Source organism: Bactrocera latifrons, unplaced genomic scaffold, assembly GCF_001853355.1.
Source record: "Bactrocera latifrons isolate USDA-ARS-PBARC rearing strain unplaced genomic scaffold, ASM185335v1 scaffold_97, whole genome shotgun sequence".
Lineage (NCBI taxonomy): Eukaryota > Metazoa > Arthropoda > Insecta > Diptera > Tephritidae > Bactrocera > Bactrocera latifrons.
This window is the reverse complement of record NW_017537678.1, coordinates 548885-568496: the sequence shown is the minus strand read 5'-3', so window position 1 is coordinate 568496 and position 19612 is coordinate 548885. Positions and strand designations below refer to the sequence as shown.

The following is a 19612-nucleotide window of genomic DNA, read 5'->3' as shown; positions in this document are numbered from 1 at the left end:
TAAATCAGAAATCAGAAATCAGAAATCTTTTCAGGTTCGTCCCAATTTTGCTTGTTTACATATCTATTGAGGGTGAAATGGGTCTCATCGCCAAACTAAATTTGGCTCGGTAAGTCACATCTTCTCCAAACTTTTCAAGAGCTCTTAAATCTCGATGTTGCTTGGGAAGATCGAGTGGTTTCAGCTCTTGGAGAAGCTATAATTTGTACGTTTCCTCGCTTTCACGACTTAAAATGTGCCAAGTCGTTCCATACGTCAGTCCGAGATGCTACGAAAAGTCTCAAGAAAATACCATATGTAAGCACATTCTTTGGTAGAGATGCATATAGAAAATTAAACTCGGATTAATTATATTAAATATAAATCCGAAATTTCAAATAAAGGTAAAATAAAAAACTGTTTTTAAACTCATATTTATGTAAAGATTTCATCAAGCAAAATGTATCTTTGAGAACTGTGTAAAATTTGAGTTAATCGGGGAGACAATTGGCAACAACAATAACAAATTTTTAAACGAAAGAGTGTCGAAAGTCGTACGTGAGACAAAAAGGCGAAGACCAGCTAATTTAGACGGTACACTGATACTTCCGTAGAGCAAAACATTTGTGTTACAATATTATTGAAACTTTTTTATAGCCTTTCGAATACTTCAATTAAACCGTTACCGCATCAACATGATTAGACACCCATAAGCACATTTCAGATTCATTAAAAGCCTCCCAGAGTCTCTCACCTTGAATAAGTGGTGCTGTTACATTCACAATTGGTTGGCGCGGCTGTTGAACTGTAGACGACGACAGAAATTACAACTACAACAAGAGTTGAAAAGTGTATTTGAAAGAATCCCACGTGCAATAACATCAAAATGCCATTCATTTTCTCGCGTTTAACTTCCACTTTCATTCCACACCCATTTGCTGAATGGCCATTAGCTCGCCAATGTGCACCTTTATTTGCTTGAACATACATGTTTTTGTGCACGTATGAATGCGCGTGTGTAGGCCCACAGGGAGCGAATACTCGTTTCAGCGCTCACGCACGCACACATACGCATACACACAGGCGCTTAGCTAGCTTTCGAACAAGCCACAATGGCCCCCAAGGCCACGAAGTGGGCGACTTGGCTACAGTTAATGTCAATAACGGCACATTAAACTCTTTAATTACAGCAAAAGTCCATTAGAAATGAACAGTATTGCATTAGTAGCGGTCGTAAGGGCAAGGGTTAAAAGGAAGGGTAAAATATGTGGCAGAGTAAGTGAGTAAGCATATAAGTGTGTAGTACTGGGTCGATTTAAGTACGCAGTTGCAGGTATACGAAAGCAGGTTATACAAAAGGTAACTGTAATTGCCACCCTTTGCCTTCCTCAATTTCAGCTTTTTCAAGATTTTGTTTGCACAAACTTTAATAGTGTCTTAGGTCATTTTCGCTATATTGACCCTAAAGCTGGTGTCTTTTTAGACATGCATTTTAAGGAAATTTAAAACGCAGCTTAATGGAATGTTATGGCTAAGAATTTAGCCTTATTATAAATTCTATGGTTTACCACTTTATATTAAAAGTTGTCTTAGCAACACCAACCAAAAGCTATAATCCGCTGGGTTTCCGAAAAATCTCTAATAGGGAAATAGAAATGCTTGTATATGAAAACAAGTAAGGAAGAGCTAAGTTCGGGTGTCACCGAACATTTTATACTCTCGCATGATAACCTATATTTGGTACATGTCATCACGGTGTTAAGAAAATATTATATACCGAATTTCATTGAAATCGGTGGAATACTTCCTGAGATATGGTTTTTTGTTCATAAGTGGGCGACGCCACGCCCAATTTCAATTTAAAAAAAAAAAACTGGATGCAGCTTCCTTCTGACATTTCTTCAGTAAAATGTAGTGTTTCTGACCTTTTTTGTTAGTCGGTTAACGCACTTTTAGTGATTTTCAACATAACCTTTGTATGGGAGGTGGGCGTGGTTATTATCCGCTTTCTTCCAGTTTTGAGCTATATATGGAAATGCCTAAAAGAAACGACTATACAGTTTGGTTGACATAGCTATAGCAGTTTTCGAGATATGTATAAAAAACTTAGTAGGGGGCGGGACCACACCCACTTTTCCGTCCAAATTACGTCCAAATATGCCCCTCCCTAATGCGATCCTCTGTGCCAAATTTCATTTTAATACCTTCATTTATGGCTTAGTTATGACACTTTATAGGTTTTCGGTTTCCGCCATTTTGTGGGCGTGGCAGTGAGCCAATTTTGCCCATCTTCGAACTTAACCTTCTYATGGAGCCAAGAAATACGTGTAYCAAGTTTCATCATGATATYTCAATTTTTACTCAAGTTACAGCTTGCACGGACGGACGGACAGACAGACATCCGGATTTCAACTCTACTCGTCACCCTGTTCACTTTGGTATATATAACCCTATATCTGACTCTTTTAGTTTTAGGACTTACAAACAACCGTTATGTGAACAAACCTATAATACTCTCTTTAGCAACTTTGTTGCGAGAGTATAAAAAGGCGTGCAAGACGTGAGTGGCAGATAAATCGTTCCCCTCCCACTCAGCTTCAATTAAAATCCGCTGTACGTAAACTAAAAAGGCGCTTAAACGTGAGTAAGAATTGAACACCGAAATGTATATAAAGAAGCTGTGTCCAAATTCAAACAAGCAAAATTCCCTTTGGAAAGCCCAAAAGTCCATAAAGCCACCAACTGATTCCAACATGCCTATACGAGACTTGGGTGGAAATTGGGCTTGAAGTGACGGGAAAAAGGCTAATTGCTTTGCAAATCACCTAGAAAAGGTATTTTAATCCAATTTGCCAAAGAACAATTTTAATTTGTCAATCTTACCAAACAGCTAAAGAGTCGCTCGAGTCTCTTAAGACTTCACCTTCTGAAATTATTGGTATCATCACAGAAGTTAATCGAAAAAAGTCGCCGGAATATGCTAATTGAGTTACCAATTATAGCTGTAGAGATGCTCTCTTTGCTCTTCTATGCAATTCTTAGTTTTGCATACTGTCCAATTTCATGGAAAAATTCGCAAATTATCTTGGTAGATAAACCTGAGAATATTCTTCATACAGATCAATCAGTCTTCTACCCTGTCTTTCAAAAGTATTTGAAAAAATATTACTATCAATTTCCTCCATGAAAATAATACAATATCAATGCATCAATTCGGTTTTCGTGCGAAACAGGGCACAATAGAACAAGTAAATAGAATTACTAACGAGATAAGGAAAGCATTTGAGCACAGGGAGGCTCAGGCTCAGGCGTTTGATAAGGTGTGGCACGAAGGTCTTTTATACAAGATTAAAAAAATTCTGCCTTTAGAATTGTATAAAACAATGGAATCGTATTTAAAAAATAGAAAATTTATGGTAAAAGTGGGAGATTCCATATCTTATAAACGACATATAAGGGCTGGTGAACCCCAGTGCAGTGGTTCCAACAGCTAATAATGTATTAACTTCAACTTTTGCAGACGACAAAGGTATGGAGAGCCGTAACAAATGAAAAACTTTAGCATCAAGAATATTAGCCGAGCACTTACCGTTTGTCGAAGAATGGCTAGCGAACTGGCGTGCTGAACTGAATGAACAGAAGTGTAAGCATGTTACACTTTCGCTAAGACCAAAGATGTGCCCTACAGTAAAAATAAACAATATTTTAGTACCCCAAGCGAGCGAAGTAACATATCTTGGTATTCACTTAGATAGAAGGCTTACTTAGAGAAAACACAAAAACGGTTTCAATCAAAAATGCTTAGAATAATCACATGTTCACTATGGGACATGCATAACGAAAATACACATAAAAACCATGGTATCCCTATAGTAAAGAAAGAAGTAGAAGACAGCAGAATTAAATATATATCTAAACTCCGAGATCACCCAAACCCTTTGGCTAATGCCTTGGTACATTCCTGCGATCAAACACGACTTAAAAGAAGAGAGCGACGTATCACCAAAACCTGCTTGAGCGTGTCTAGTTTTTAATTGGATTTAAGATTTTCTAACTTATTGTTAGGCTTTAAGAAAAAAGCATATCCAATGAATAAAATAATTTCAAAAAATAAAAAAAAAATATTGAAAGTTCGGGCAAGTCTCCTCCGTACCTGGCTCGAATAAATTCAAGTGCGAGGCTCAATTTTCGTTCATTTTTGCAGCAATTGGTGCCGTATGTCAGCAAAAACGCGCCGAGTTTTTTTTTTTTTTTTGTTTTTATACGAGACTCTGTAAATAAGGTGTTTGCTTCGTTGGTTGTGTGGCTCGTAGCGCCTACGTGGTGACCATTTCGCTTTGGGTCCAATTCTTAGACGAGGCTCTTCGACAAAATCTTCCACATAGTGAATAGGCCCTAGTGCAATTGTTGCGCACGATGTTCATTGTGAACTAGAGTAAATTTTGTGCGACATGGTTGCTCGAACTAGCGACTTTGCTGGGTCATTATGTTGACCGAAATTTTGATACAGAGCGCTATACTGTATCATATCCAACTTAGCCTCAGTTGGATATGAACGTATAGCGCTCTGTTAATTTCTGCTAAAATACCAAATCCGAAAATAATATATTCCCTCATTCAAACTTACAGCTCCAATAAAATCTAACTTAATGTAAACAGCCATTCCAATGAAAGGAAATAGCCAATTGTCCATATTAAATAGAAAAAAGTGAAGAAGGGTTAAGGTCAGGTGTAACCGAACATTTTATACTCTTGCAACTTGCAAGAATCAAAGTCTTGAGATGTAAAACGTCAGGCAAAAGATCGGAATGTACGCAGTTTCGTGTATAACTTATACCGGCCGACATATTCGACATAAGGTTTGTTAGGAAACCGAAAGTCATTATATATATAGTATATGGGAGTTGGGGTAGTTGCGACACCACCGACTGTTCCCAGAGTTTCATTTAGGTACCTCACATACAATAACCAATAGAGCAAGTTCAAGAACCCTCGCAATAGTTAAACGGGCGCTTTTTCAAATTTTCGCTCAATTGTATTTATTTTATGCACAATGATATACTGTTATGAATAAAACTTGTTTTGCAATTTTCATTGAGATAACTCAAACAATAGCCGATATATGCAGCATAAAATCACCTCGAAGCAAACTATTGAGCCTTTTCAACCCATTTTTGACCTCCAGACATACCATTATAAGAGAAGGATTATCCCTTAATCCCAATTAATTTCAAACATTGACCGACATTTTCGATTAAAAGTCGACCATAGGTGTCGGGTTCCAAATATTCGATACCTAGTGGCTTGAACAGTTTTATTGGACTTAAACAGTTATTGATTATAAGTCATACTTTAAGGGGATTATTAGAGCGAATTCGTCGCTTTATATTAATTATTTCTTGATTTGTAAATTGAAAAGTGAAAGAATCAAATGGAATTTAAGAATGTATTATACAGAAAGTAGGCGGCCATTTTCACACTATGACATAAAAATATGCGAATTTGGTCGAAATCCGTTTGTTCGGGTCCCGAGCTATGGGATTTCACCAAAAATGGGCGTTGCCACGCCGATTGCTCAGTTTTCTCCCCACACCATTTCGAAGGCAAAATTTAAAGTTTCTGGCGTAATTAGTTGATGATTTATTGCGTTTTTAGTTGTTCTGAATAGTACCGTTATGTGGAGAGTGAACGCGATCATCTTCCGATTTCGCCCATTTTCATTCTGTTGGTAGGACTTTTTCGGTATTTGAACTCAGCAATTTGGTGGCTGTAGCTTTAGTAATTCAGTTGCTTAAATTTATTAGAGATGATCCGAGGTCAAGTTAAAACGTGGTTTACCCGATTTAAAAATGTAAAATTGATATTCGGATAATTTAATCTTAAGCTTTGGGTAAAAGTAAGGTCTGCGAGTGTTGTTACTTTAACCCTAAGTCTCCAATACACTTCTGCCAACGTTTTTTCAAATCTTCTAAACAATTACTGAAGTCACATTTAATGTTTTCAATTGACACAAAACGATTACCCCATAGCCAGAAGTCGGACGGAGCTAAATGAGGCAACTAGGCTGGTTGAGCACGAAATTGTTGCAAAATTTGGCGAAAAGTATTACCGCGGTGCAAAAACAATGAATTTTCGGCCCATAATGCCGGTCTGCTTTTTCGAATTCCTTCAAGTAAACAACGCCTAACCCTCAAATAGTATTCCTTGTTGACAGTTGAACCTATCGGAAGGAATGGAGTGTACCACAATCTAATAATTGAAGATAACTGTCAATGTACCTTTAATTTTTGATCTGCTTTGACGTGGTTTTTCCGGCTTCAGCTCACCTTAGAAACGATATTCGATATTCATTGTCTCTTTTCGGGTCGTAAGCATTGATTTAAGACTCATCGATTTTTCAAAATAATTTAGTTATTTTGAAACCAATCGTGTTTTTACTAATCGTAGGAACAAACCATGATAAGATCTCCGACTATTAATTGTAAATTATCAAGCACCACTGCCTATATTTTGTTGACCTGTTGATCATTAGTTGATGTTAATTGTCTTTCTAAACGTGGTTCGTGGTCATCGCTTTCTCGACCCTCTTTGATTAATTTAAATTAATCAAAAACACTTGTTCGCGACAAAGAATTTTCACCGAAGGCTTTTTTCAACATTTTGAATGCTTTGGCACCAGAAATTTGATTCCGTACTCAAAACTTCATGGAACTTCTGTTATGAATAATTACACTCATCGTTGAGTGCACTTCATGTACTTTCGAAAGACAAGCATATACTAAACAAAAAATTTCGGGCAGATTCTCACGAAATACGAAATTTAAATTAAGTCTTAATGCTTTTTGCTCACAGTATTTATAACGTAGAAATCTATCGAATCGTGGTGGGCTGCTTTTCAAAGTTATAAAATTTTCTAGAAAGTCTGTTGCTACGGCAGCTTATGAAGTACATCCAGGGTTTTTCTTTACTACTCCGTAACAGCAAAATTTCTAGAATTATTGCTATGTTACCACTCTCACTTTGACAGAAGCCGGAGCAGAGCCATAACAGAACAATACTTTTCCATGTGCTCTGCTCTGCTCGGAGTTTTGTTAAGTATGAAACAATAGCTGTAGCAATAGCTAAATGAAATACTACGGGTGTAGCTTTTCAAACGCTGAGCAGAAATTTTTATTATTTGGTATTGTTTCATTCCGCAGTCAATATTGACAAAAGGACAAGGTTGCAGTCAATGGTGATCGTTCGATACAAATCGTTATTGACTTTCCTTAATGGGTAAAAATTTTGTTGTCGAACCGAAATATGCTTTAACTCCTTAGACTCGTTTTTCTGGGGTGCTGTAATGTATACTACAACTGATCTTGGTTTGGTTAAGAGGGAGGAGTCGGGGGTAAGGTTTTCAAAATTTTTTAAATGTATTTGGTTTCATTTTTGTACCCTGGACAATATATATTAGGTTACTTGAAGGAAATTTTGTGGAGCCTATACAAGTACACTACTAATTCGTTGAAATGGTAAGGCTGTGATTTTTGAAGTTACTAACTGGAAATTGAGCAGAGGTAAATAGGTAGCTAGATTAGCATATAATTTGAAGTAACAATTTAAAAAATGCGCTAAATTTAAGCTTAAATTTCCAATCTTGCGAAGGGCGAATGCTGTGCTACTCCGAGCATTCAAACAAATTTAACACTTTTAAACAAAAATGCATTTTATATTTGTAAGCTTACGCTGCCATTTATAAATGCTTAGTAGTCACACGAGTGCTCAGCTTATAGTAGCCACTGGCTGCTTAACATCTCTGCTTTCTAATGCAAATGCAATTTCATAAAATATACAGTTACTCGTTACTCATTTGGATAAAGTGCTTCACACCTACTGTACAAATATACATATATACAAACACATACATAAGTGTACGCAATATGTTGTACTGAAATGAGATAGTTAGTCTGCTTGGCAGTAAGTTGGTCATTAACTCTCACATTGGGCCAACAAACCAACGGTAAGCCTTCTATAGTCACTATAAAATATTTATGTGAGTATAAAGTACATGCAAGTGTATGTGCATGAGCATGTGTGCATTTGTGAATGTGGATGCACTAATTTGACATTTTATGCTTAATTTAAAGCATCACGTGTGTGAGTGGGAACACATAGTTATACACACACTTATTATAAATTAACAGGAAGGACGAAATGTAAATACTATTAACATGTTAAGAATCATGCCAACTTTAATTCGCCATCTCTGGTCAATTTACTAGAAACTGCTTTATAATATAATAATAAAAAAGGCCAACTAAAAACGAAAAGCGGAGTATTCTTCCGATATTCCAAAGAAAACAACAATTTTACCATTAAACCTTTAAATAATGGAATATGCAAAGTAAACACGTAGTAACCCCGTCGAAGAAAACAGAAGCATCTCGAAAACATTCTGGAGCAGAAATAGTCCTGGTATAGCTAGGAAAAATTGACAAGAAGTTTCGAACATTATAGTTGAAATATCAACAAATATACTTTTTCTGATGTTTTAAAAGTGAATTATAATAAAAATAAATCCAATAATTGTATTTCAGCGCAGATTTTTCAGAAACTCAACAAGCATGATGAATTTAGCAATTCGAAAAAAATAAGGATGAAATCGAAATTATTTTTAAATCGAAAAATGTTGATGTGAGTATGAATACGAATACACATTCTACGTCATAAGCCGATTTTGCAATTCAAAACAATGGAACCTACCAGAAAATTTATCCAATTCATCAAAAATCGAATTTTCAGAGCGCAAAACTTAGTAAACAAGCATGCAGGTAGCTATAGATTCATTATGATAGCAAAGAATGTGTACTGGGTTTCAAGGATTACGACTTCAAATGGGAGAGAACTTGATAAAAGTTATGCATTATCGACGAGGTTATGATAATAATGCCCATAAGATAGCCAAATAGTTCCACATCTGACAGACTTATTATTGTCGGCAAAATATTTCGGAACTATCTGTCGATTAATCAGGGTTATGACCTTTACTCGGATCATTCTCCAATCTATCTAACTTATAGAGAAACCGTGATCTTAAAGATGAAACAGGGGCCTTGTGGAATAAATATACAGACTGTCAATACTTCAGAAAGATCATGTAAAATTATTATAGGAAATGTGACTCTTTATTAAATACAGACCGACTTCAACCTGAAATTTTTTACTTTACAATAAATAAGGAAGCAACATGCAGCTTGGAAAAATATACCAAAAATAAGGAAAATAGCTGCGAACTCCGAAAATACTAATGACATAAAAGAAATAATCAAATTAAAGCGAAAGCTGCAACTCAAGAGACTTCAAACTCGTTGCTCAGCTGATAAATATATTTAAAAAAAAGGTTCGAAAAAGCTTAATTTGAAAATTAAGAGGGTTAAATATGAATATGTTTCAAAATATCTTCAGTCATTAGTCACTGGAAGAAATTCTGATTACTCCCTTTGGAGAAGCTGTAGAAGACTATGAACACCAAAAACTCAAGTATGCCCCAGTAAAACAAGCGCTGATATTTGGGCCAATGATAATCCAAAAAAAGCGGAAGTATCTTTTAATTAATTAATCGAAACATCTGAGGTAATTCTCATAAAGCGTCTCAACGAAATCATAGAATGAGAAGCTATGTATAATTCCAACGCATCACATTGGGTCTCGACCTAACTATCCCAGGATTGATGAAATCCACAAAATTACACATACATATACTGTGATCAAATTGAAAGGTTAACAACAGCGAGCCAGTCGTTTCTTCTTTTCGCTACGTGGCGCCAATTGGATATTCCAAGCGTAGCGAGGTCCTTCTACATCTGGTCCTTCCAACGGAGTGGAGGTCTTCCTCTTCCTCTGCTGCCCCCGGCGGGTACAGCCTCGAATACTTTCAGAGCTGGAGTATTTTCGTTCATCCGGACAACATGACCTAGTTAGCGTATCCGCTGTCTTTTAATTCACTGAACAATGTCAATGACATGGTATAACTCATTCAGCACGTCGTTTCATCGACTACAGTATTCGTTGCCAATGCGCAATCGAAAATAAATCTTTCGCAGAACCTTTCTTTCGAAAACATCTTGACATCTTCCATGCCGCACAATACAGCAGGATGAGTGACTTATAGAGTTTGGTATTTGTTCGTCAAAAAAGAACTTTACCTTTGATTTGCCCGCTCCGTCCGAAGTAGCACCTGTTGGCAAGAGTTATCTTGCGCTGGAATTCTAGGCTGACATTGTTGGTGGTGTTTACGCTGGTTCTAAGATAGACGAAATTATCTACAACTTCAAAGCTATGACTGTCAACAGTGACGTGAGTGCTTAGTCGCGAGTGCGACGACTGTTTGTTTGATGACAGAAGATATTTCGTCTTGCCCTCGTTCACTGGCAGACCCATTTGCTGTGCTTCCTTGTCCAGTTTGGAGAAATCAGAACTAACGGCGCGTGGGTTCTGTCCGATGATATCAATATCATCGACATCCGCCAGCAGCTGCACACTCGTATATAAGATGGTACCTCCTCTATTTAGGTCTGCAGCTCGAATTATTTTCTCCAGAAGCAGGTTGAAAAAGTSGCACGATAGGGAGTCGCTTTGTCTGAAACCTCGTTTGGTATCGAACGGCTCGGAGAGGTCCTTCCCGATCCTGACAGAACTTTTGGTGTTGCTCAACGTCAGTTTATGCAGAAGTATTAGTTTTGCGCGGATACCAAATTCAGACATCCCGGCATAAAGGCAGTTCCTTTTCGTGCTGTCGAAGGTAGCTTTGAAATCGACGAAGAGGTGGTGTGTGTCAATTCTGCTTTCGCGGTTGTTTCTGGTCGGTTGTTGATTTGTCAGTTCTGAAGCCACTCTGATAAATTCCAACCGTTGGGCATGCTTTCGTCCGACCATATTTTACAAAAAAGTTGATGCATGCTCCTTATCAGTTTTTCGCCGTTTGTCCGGCAATCCATCGGCCCCCGCCGCTTTGTTGTTTTTCAGGCGGGTAATTGCTATTCGAACTTCTTCCTGGTCGGGCAATGGAACGTCTGCTCCATCATCATCGTTTGGGGAATCGGGTKCGCCTTCTCCTACCGTTATGCGTTCACTGCCAATCAGCAGGCTGGAGAAGTGTTCCCTCCTTAATTTAAGCATGTTTTGGGCATCGGTGACTAGATCACCTTTGGGGGTTCTACAAGAGTATGCTCCGGTCTTGAAACCTTCTGTAAACCGCCCCATTTTTTCGGAGAATTTTGGAGCATTACCCCTGTCGGCCAGCTTATTAAGCTCTTCGTACTCACGCATTTCGGCCTCTTTCTTTTTCTGTCTGCAAATGAGTCTCGCTTCCCTCTTCAACTCTCGGTATCTATCCCATCCTGCACGTGTTGTGGTCGATCGTAACGTTGCGAGGTAGGCAGCCTGTTTTCTCTCCGCTGCGACACGGCACTCCTCGTCGTACCAGCTGTTCTTTTGTACTTTCCGAAAACCAATGGTTTCCGTTGAAGCTGTACGTAATGCCGAGTTTGAAATGCCATGCCACAGTTCCCTTATACCGAGTTGTTGACGAGTGTTCTCAGAGAGCAGGAGTGCAAGCCGAGTAGAAAATCGTTCGGTTGTCTGTTGTGATTGCAGCTTCTCGACGTCGTACCTTCCTCGTCTTTGTTGACGTGCGCTTATTGCTGCACAGAGGAAGGTGCGAATCTTAGCTGCAACAAGATAGTGGTCCGAGTCGCAGTGCACGCACATCTAAAACACTGGAGACGTGTCTTCCGTCTATCACAACATGGACGATCTGGTTGGTGGTTTTCTGATCCGGAGACATCTAGGTTGCTTGATGAATCTTCTTATGCTGGAATCTAGTACCACAGATAACCATCTTTCGGGCCCCGGCGAAGTCGTCCAGCCTCAACCCATTTAGGGATGTTTCCTCGTGGAGGCTGAATTTGCCGACCGTAGTGTAAAAATACCTTCTTTGCCCACCCTGCCTTTAAAGTCGACAAGCACGATTTTGACATCATGACGGGGGCAGCTCTCATAAGTGCTTTCCAAGCACTCATAAAAGGCATCTTTGGTCACATCGTCCTTCTCTTCCGAGGGGCGTGGGCGCAAATCAGCGATTTGTTGAAGAACCTCGCTTTGATGCGGATTGTGGCTAGACGTTCATTCACCGGAATGAATGATAGTACTCGGAGACGGGGTCTCTCTCCCACCACGAATCCCACACCAAAATTGCTTTTATTTTCACCAACCAGCTGGGCAGCGGCACCTTCCCAATTAAGGGACCGAACATTTCAGGTGCATGCCCTCAATTAGTAGTCCTAGGGGCGTCTCTCATCCGTGGCTGTTTACTACTATTAATTGGGGTGCACAACCCTATGTAGGAGATACTTCGCCTTCTCACTTTAGCTCGCCTTGAAACATATGTTCTTAGGCTACCAAGAGGAGACTTGGTCAAAGAGCGGAAGTCGTGGGCTGCTTGAGTCATATGTAAAAGAATCGTTTCCAGCCACTCTCAAGTGAATGGCGATCAGAGAACTTTCCTCACTTGCGTGAACTTCTACATACGACTCGATCACGCCTAATTTACCTTCGTGTAACTTTTGCCTATTCAGCAAATTCACATGACCACTCCGAGGACACCGTTTTGACTCAGTTGAGGATATTAAAAGCTGAATCTAAGAAGGCTCTGATGGCCATCACGACCGAGGATTCTTCCAAGTGCTATGATGACTGGAAAATTCATTGGCATAAGTGTATTGCAGTGTGAGGATGACCTTGAAGGAGATGAACTGGAGAAAAATTCACCCTTCAATTTGATCAATTGAAAAAAAAAAGAATTATGTTCTACTGCGTTTTTGGATGTTTCAAAGACGAGCAATAAAATTTACAACATTTGCAGATGATAATTGCGTTTTCTAGTAGTAAACACGAAGCAAAGAAATGGCAGATAAAACCGAATGAAGCTGAGTCTGTACACATTGTTTTCACAAGCAACAAAATGTAATCCCTATCATTTTTCAAAGACTTTCCTTAATTCCGCTAAATATTTAGGAATGACACTTGACTGGGGCAGAAAGTTCATATAAAAGGCAAATGGAAAGAATTAGATATGCGACTCAAGGATATAAACATATTAATTGGTGACAAATCATTACTATTTATTGAAAATAAGTTACTTGTCTATAAACAAGTACTCCGACAACTAGAACTCGGTCAACGCATAAACATTAAAAGCTGCAGCAGCATATTAAAGCTGGTTGCTCAAATAGCTCGACTACGAAGACGCCTCGAAGTGTGATCCATTTCGATGCCCATTCTATTTTTAAACACAGAAGCTTCAATTTTAATGCGAATGAACATTCTATGGCATTCATTTTTTGAATATTATCTCTTACCTATGTAGGCTGTGGCTACATCTCAGATAGTCCATCCGTTGAGTCCAATTTTCAATGACTTATTCCAGCATTTCGATTGATAACACCCGTGATGTTCTGCTCAAAGACCTGAATGAAAGCGAGATTGTCCATATAAACTTTAAACTTTACATATCCTCACAGGAAAAAGTCTAACTGTGAGATATAACACGATCCATTCGATCGGCTCAAAGCGGTAAAACGAATATTGCGCCCAGTAGGCCTATGTATGTTGCCCATAAATTGAAACGCGGAAACACATGAACTATTTGTAAACAATGTTCAGGCATAAGTCTTCCATTATGGAATGCCAAACGATGCTGAACAAAGCAACATGACAGCTAGACACCCCTCATGCGTGATCTGTCAAAAACATGCAAGTTTAAGGTGACATAAACAACCGTTAGGTGAACAAAACTATTATACTCTGTATCAACATGAAGCGAGAGTATAAAAATTGCACACTTTGCCGAACTCGCTATCGGAAACTGCTAGCTTATCATAGGTATCGCCAATTTAATTGTATTTCCACTTTTTCGTAGTTCTTGTCAACATTTTTCTCTTAAGATTAGTGATAAATTTTGAAAGGAGGTAATTTCCAAAGATAGTTTGAAAGACTCCACACAATAAAAATCGTACTTACTACTTTTGTAACGGTCAGCATAATTTATTTGAGGACGTTTCTCACAACGGTGTAGCGGAAATTTTCCGCATCTCATATAAGAATGTTAGATAGGTTGTAGCGTGAACGTCAAAATGAAGATTGAGCTTATACCAGTTATATCAAAAAGGGGCCACTTTATGCACGAACGGGTTTCAAAGTGGTTTCCTCGCGAAGTCAAAACATTGTGTAAATCTCTCACCGTTCCCATTCAAAGACATAGTAATCATTTGTGAGTGACAAACTCCCATGAGTTGGCTCTCGAAATGTTTACAAAAGATTTGGTAGTAGCAAAATAATGATTGAACTTCTATGCACATAAACACAAAATAGTGGAACAAATTGGCTTTCTTGGTGCTTCGCGGAGCGATTAATTAACTCCGAAGGTTATTGTACCATTTGATAAAACTCTTCAGGCAGCCAAGAGAGGACGCGGCAAAACTTCAATACAACGAATATTTGAAGTATTTCGAAGAAGAAGTACTGCTGACACCATAAAGATTGCACGCGAAAGATAGACGTGCTAAATTTAATTAATAGAGGTAGAACTATAAAGCTGAAAATACGAAAACGATCTACTCATACAATTTGAGTAAATGAAATACCTTAGAGAAATTCCTATTTGGTGTCGCTGTCGAAAATTCACTACAAGACTCATATGCCTTTGCGGTTAGGTTTCATTGAAATTCAAACGTATTCCTACCCCCACATTCGGCGTAATAATGCTGATTTCGCTCGCGGCAATAGGACAAATGCAATTGTCATAGGTCACTCGTGGTTTATTTGTCTACCCACTTTTATTCATAAGCACCGCGTCTGCATTGTGTATAACATTACTGTACACCGTCTTTTATTTTATTTATAAGCCAAGCATGAGCGCGTCTGTCCTTTCTATGACTCTTCCACTCGTGTTGTGCGTTAGCCTCCATTATTTCGCTCTTGTTACTCTGTCTCACATTCTTGGATATTTGCCTTCCATTGGGAGTTATGCATGTCTGGTGCTGTTTGTGAAATGCTTTGTTGGTCACGAGGATTTGCGTTAGCACAAATCCACTTGCGCACACACTTACCCACCCGTGTATTCAGTGAGATTTAGTTGAGTGGTGTCAAGTCGGCAAATGGGCTGAGGTCAGGAATGAACGCTCCGCTGGCATATTGTGTAGTGTGGCGCGAAATGTAGCTGACATGTACAGAAACCAACTTGCTCAAATACACAAAGGCTATGGAAATACCCTGTAGGAAAAAGTTGGTCTAGTGAAATGCCAATAAATATTAGGTAGATCATCATGTGCCATGGCAAATAAAGAACTGGCAATATATTCGACCATCTTTAAGGGTTCGATTAGGCACCTGTTACTATAAATGTGCTTATGTATGATTTTAAAATAGAGACTTTGTCTTTTCTCGAGACAACTAGCGAATATGAATTTTTTGTAATTACTTCAGTTAGATTCTACTTTCTATCAAATTAATTGCTAAACAAATATTTTTTATTACTTCTAATGATTCCACACAGTCTTACACTAGTTTTAGCAACTAGATCGCAGACGTTTTTAACTGTCTCATAAATTATGAATATAAGCGGAACTAGAAAAATCATAATTAAATCATAATTAAATAAAGACTGTAAAACAATAGTCCCGCTCTTTCAATTGCCACTCATTATGTGCGCTCTCTTTTACAACTGACTCTTTTCCCTACAAGTGCACTATTCCAAGTAAGGCACGTGTTATCACAGATGAAAGAAAAATCTCTAATACATAAGCGTGTAGAATATGAGTATATAAATATGTCCGTGAAGCACACGGGATATTAAAAAAAAAAAATTGCAGAAGAAGCTGTTGCTTTGAGAAATGATGTTGTTGACAGCAGTTGATGCCAGTGGCACCTGTTGCAACCACTAGTGATTTGCTCTTTATTGCGCAAATATTGGGATTATTTATTATTTCAATACACCAATCTATCGGATAAGAATTGGATACATTTAATGTAACATATTCGCAAAAATATGTGTATATGTGTACAGTGTGTAGTGACAGTTGCTGCTAAGAACTCTTTGCGCTGTTAATGGTGAATTTTACCAAAATAAACCTTAGGTATAGTGTAATGTGATACAGTCAGTGTAATGCAACAGTATTAATCTTTTAACGGACTGTACTAAGAGCTAAAATCATAAAGGTAATGAAATATTTGTGTATAGACCTAATGCAAAGCAATATGGCTCGGTCACCTTCTTTTAAAATTATTTATATTTTATTTACGTTTGTTTTCCTTAAGCAATTAGGACTAAAACTTTGCTTTCGCCGTGTTTTTTTTTCTGGTTTTCCCTTATTCCCTCAACAAGCAATACTTAATTAACACACGAAATGCTTTATGATCCATTTTTTGTAAACTAACACAAGTTGCTTTACAAAAATTCTATATTTTTTAAGACCTAATAGAAATCATATAGGTGGTAGTAGTAGAGTAATAGTATTATCTATATATGTATGTGTCAGCCTCAGGCGTGGACGGGTCGTCAGCCGCTTTTTCAATTAAAAAGGAAAAGCAAAATTTCCCGCAAATGTCGAGAATTCGACTCAAAAGGTGAAATTTTCAGTTAAGAATAAGTTGGGATGCAAACAGATCTCTACAAATATTTTGTTGGGTTAATGTTGACAAAAATGTCCAAGATCGATATTAAACGATTTAATCGACCAGTGCTCGACCCTAGAGACATCTATTGGAAAACGTAGCCCACTGTGCCATATTTATTTACACAATCATTGTATATTTTATGAAATGCATTAAAATAATTAATCGTCTTTATTCGACATGAAAAATTGAGTTGTATAACCTGCAGTGATGAGACATCACAATGTAAGGCTCCGAAAACATTTCACTAAGACAGTCACTGCCCTTTATATGAGGGTGTAGTCATGTGATTAATTTATTTCGCGCATACAATTTTTATATTGATTAATGATTTGAGTGAATGATGATAAAGGACAATATATTATTACGATATTAATACTCACATACCCAAATTGAATTAAGCAAGTGTGCGTGATAATCGCCCTTGACTTTTTGGTCATCATATACTTTCGTTCAAACTTTAAGCTACCAACTAGTGAAAATCTTGAATTAAAGACAAACTCTTTAAATGCTAAAGAGAAGACTTCAAATATTTTCAAAATGAAAATGTTTTGTGTATCAAAAATTATTGACACCTTTAACCAAAGCCATAATATTAAACCCTTTTCGATTTTTTTTTTATATTCCTCCAAGGGTAGTTGCATTCCATCGATGTATGTAATTATACCTAACTTTCAAAAAATTAAAATTCAGCAGATTATTTCGGAAAAAGTTATAGTTTTGAATTCAGTTGTTAATGAGACATTGTTTATGCCAAAGAGGCGGGCGAAAATTTTAGAAGCATCAAAATATTAAAATAAATTGATCGGATTATCTGAGGAAAGTTTTGGAAGTATGATTCCTGAATATTTGCGTACTCGATATATTTATGCAATCTTGGTGAAACGCAAGCTCACAACTAACTCACTATGTCCCAAATCAATGAAATAAATACATTAAGAAGATATACATGTCGCACTATAAAAATAAGATAGTTAAAAGTAGAGTAATCATTATTCTTAAAACAAAAATAGTAAAATTAAGTTTTGGCATAGAATTTTATCCAAATATATTTTACATTATCTGACTATAGGCACGAGATAATAGATAACACTCAAATTTGATAACCGTTTAGCTTTTGGCGTCAAAATATTAAATTTAATCTAGTTCTAAAAAGTCTATAAATCTTTTATATTAAGGAACATACGTATTCTGTATCGATTATTTTTCTGGGTTAAAAAACCAATAAATAACTAGTTAGATTTCAAACAAACAAATAGTATTGATGAGTCCACTAAACCTTTAAAGATGAAAACGAGTCAGATAACTTCTTTCGATTGAAGTTTACAATAGTGAACTTAATCCCCTTTATAAACATATGAACATACAACGATTTATAAATTCTATAAATCTCATAAGGTTATCACTTGGTTTTCCCTTGCAGGTACTCGCCATGTGGGGTGTTTTGCGATTCTACAACTTGGTACGTTCAGGCATCACATGGAAGGGCCCCGAGGTAATTGAACTAAGATATAACGGCAACGACTCTCACCAAGTCGAAACACGCCTGCCAAGTAGTCACACATATCACCTCTCCTCCCATTACCAATCGCAGGCAAAAACCACTGCGTCGGCAGCAGCGACGACGGAATATCATCACTGTAACGGCGGCAGCGACAGCAAACAGAGTCGCCTCAACTACGTGCCCGATGTGCAGCGTAAACCGACCGGCTGTTGCTTCTTCGACTTCGACGATTACGATGAGGATGACGATGACGAGGAACTGGAGTGCGGCGATGATGATTACGATTATGACGACTACTACTATGACGATGACGATGAGGATAGCTCCGATTGCACGATGCTCGGCGCCATATCAATGCATCAGAAACGTCAGTACCACCGCACACTGCGGCCGTCTCACCTACACGTACACACACACGCATCGCGACCACGCAACAACAACATACGCACTGTGTTGATAAACAAACGGCATCACAAGTACAAAATCGCACAGCCGCAGACACGACTCGAGGTGATCAACGAGTCGGAGCGTAGCGCGGGCAGCGGCAGTGACGAGAACGATTCGTTGCTGGTCGCTTATGATAGCACATCATCGCTGGCGTCGGTTTGACATTGGCCGGCGTGCGGTTGTAGTTGCTTTGGAAATGCGCGAAAGAACGATGGAAGCGGCAGCGGCAATAGAGCTTGCGACGTCGGCGATAATGAAGCGGCAACCGCGACAGCCGACGGCGAAGCGGCCGAATTGCAGCAATTACAGTTGCAAATTTGGCAGCAGCAATGGCTACGACGACAGCAGCGACGTCAACGCAAGTGGCAACGCAAGTTTCAGCGTCAGCGCCGATGTCCATTACGACGAGTCAACAGCGCTGTGAATATAGCGATAATGGTGCTGCTGGTTGTAATCGAGATATACGCACAAGTTTCAGTACTTTTGTAGAGAGTATTGTGCATACATAAGTGTTTGGAATTTTGTGAGCTTCCATTTATTCATGATATACGCATTTTTTAGGCATTAACTACCTATTAATTAGCAGTCTTCGATCGAGATTTATAGCTTTTGCAAATGTAATCAAGTAAAGCGCGAATAAGCTACGGGTTACTGTTCCCTCTTTCTGTTTCTAACGCTGCTCAACTACTTGTAAAACGGTACATTTGTTCAAATTGCGATGAAGGAATATCAAATTGTTCCATGCTACCGCTCTTATCTCTATTCATCCGAACAATCCGCGTTTTTTATATCTTCAGTCTCAAATATCGATGAATTTTACGAGCTGTTTCAAAAGGAGGAAACAGGAGCGACAGGCATCAATCGGTCGCGGCCAAACCATCATTGAGCTCTCAAGAGATTTCTAGCACTATTTAGTAACTCAGTAGATTCGATGAAACTTCTTAGCTTTTCCGTGTCCGGCACCTTATA

General features: G+C 38.2%; 1 protein-coding gene across 2 annotated transcripts in view; it reads left to right on the top strand.

Moving 5' to 3' along the window:
* Positions 1–19042, top strand: part of LOC108977900 — a 55723-nt gene extending 36681 nt beyond the window's left edge. Inside the window, exons 6-7 of one of the 2 annotated variants that reach the window (XM_018947869.1) lie at positions 18116–18187; positions 18287–19042. In XM_018947869.1, the coding sequence (XP_018803414.1) occupies positions 18116–18187; positions 18287–18805 (591 nt within the window). In that variant the 3' untranslated portion in view covers positions 18806–19042. Of the gene's footprint in view, positions 1–18115 lie in introns of both variants that reach the window. The other variant, XM_018947868.1, reaches the window with a different exon arrangement.
* Positions 19043–19612: the final 570 nt, after the last annotated feature.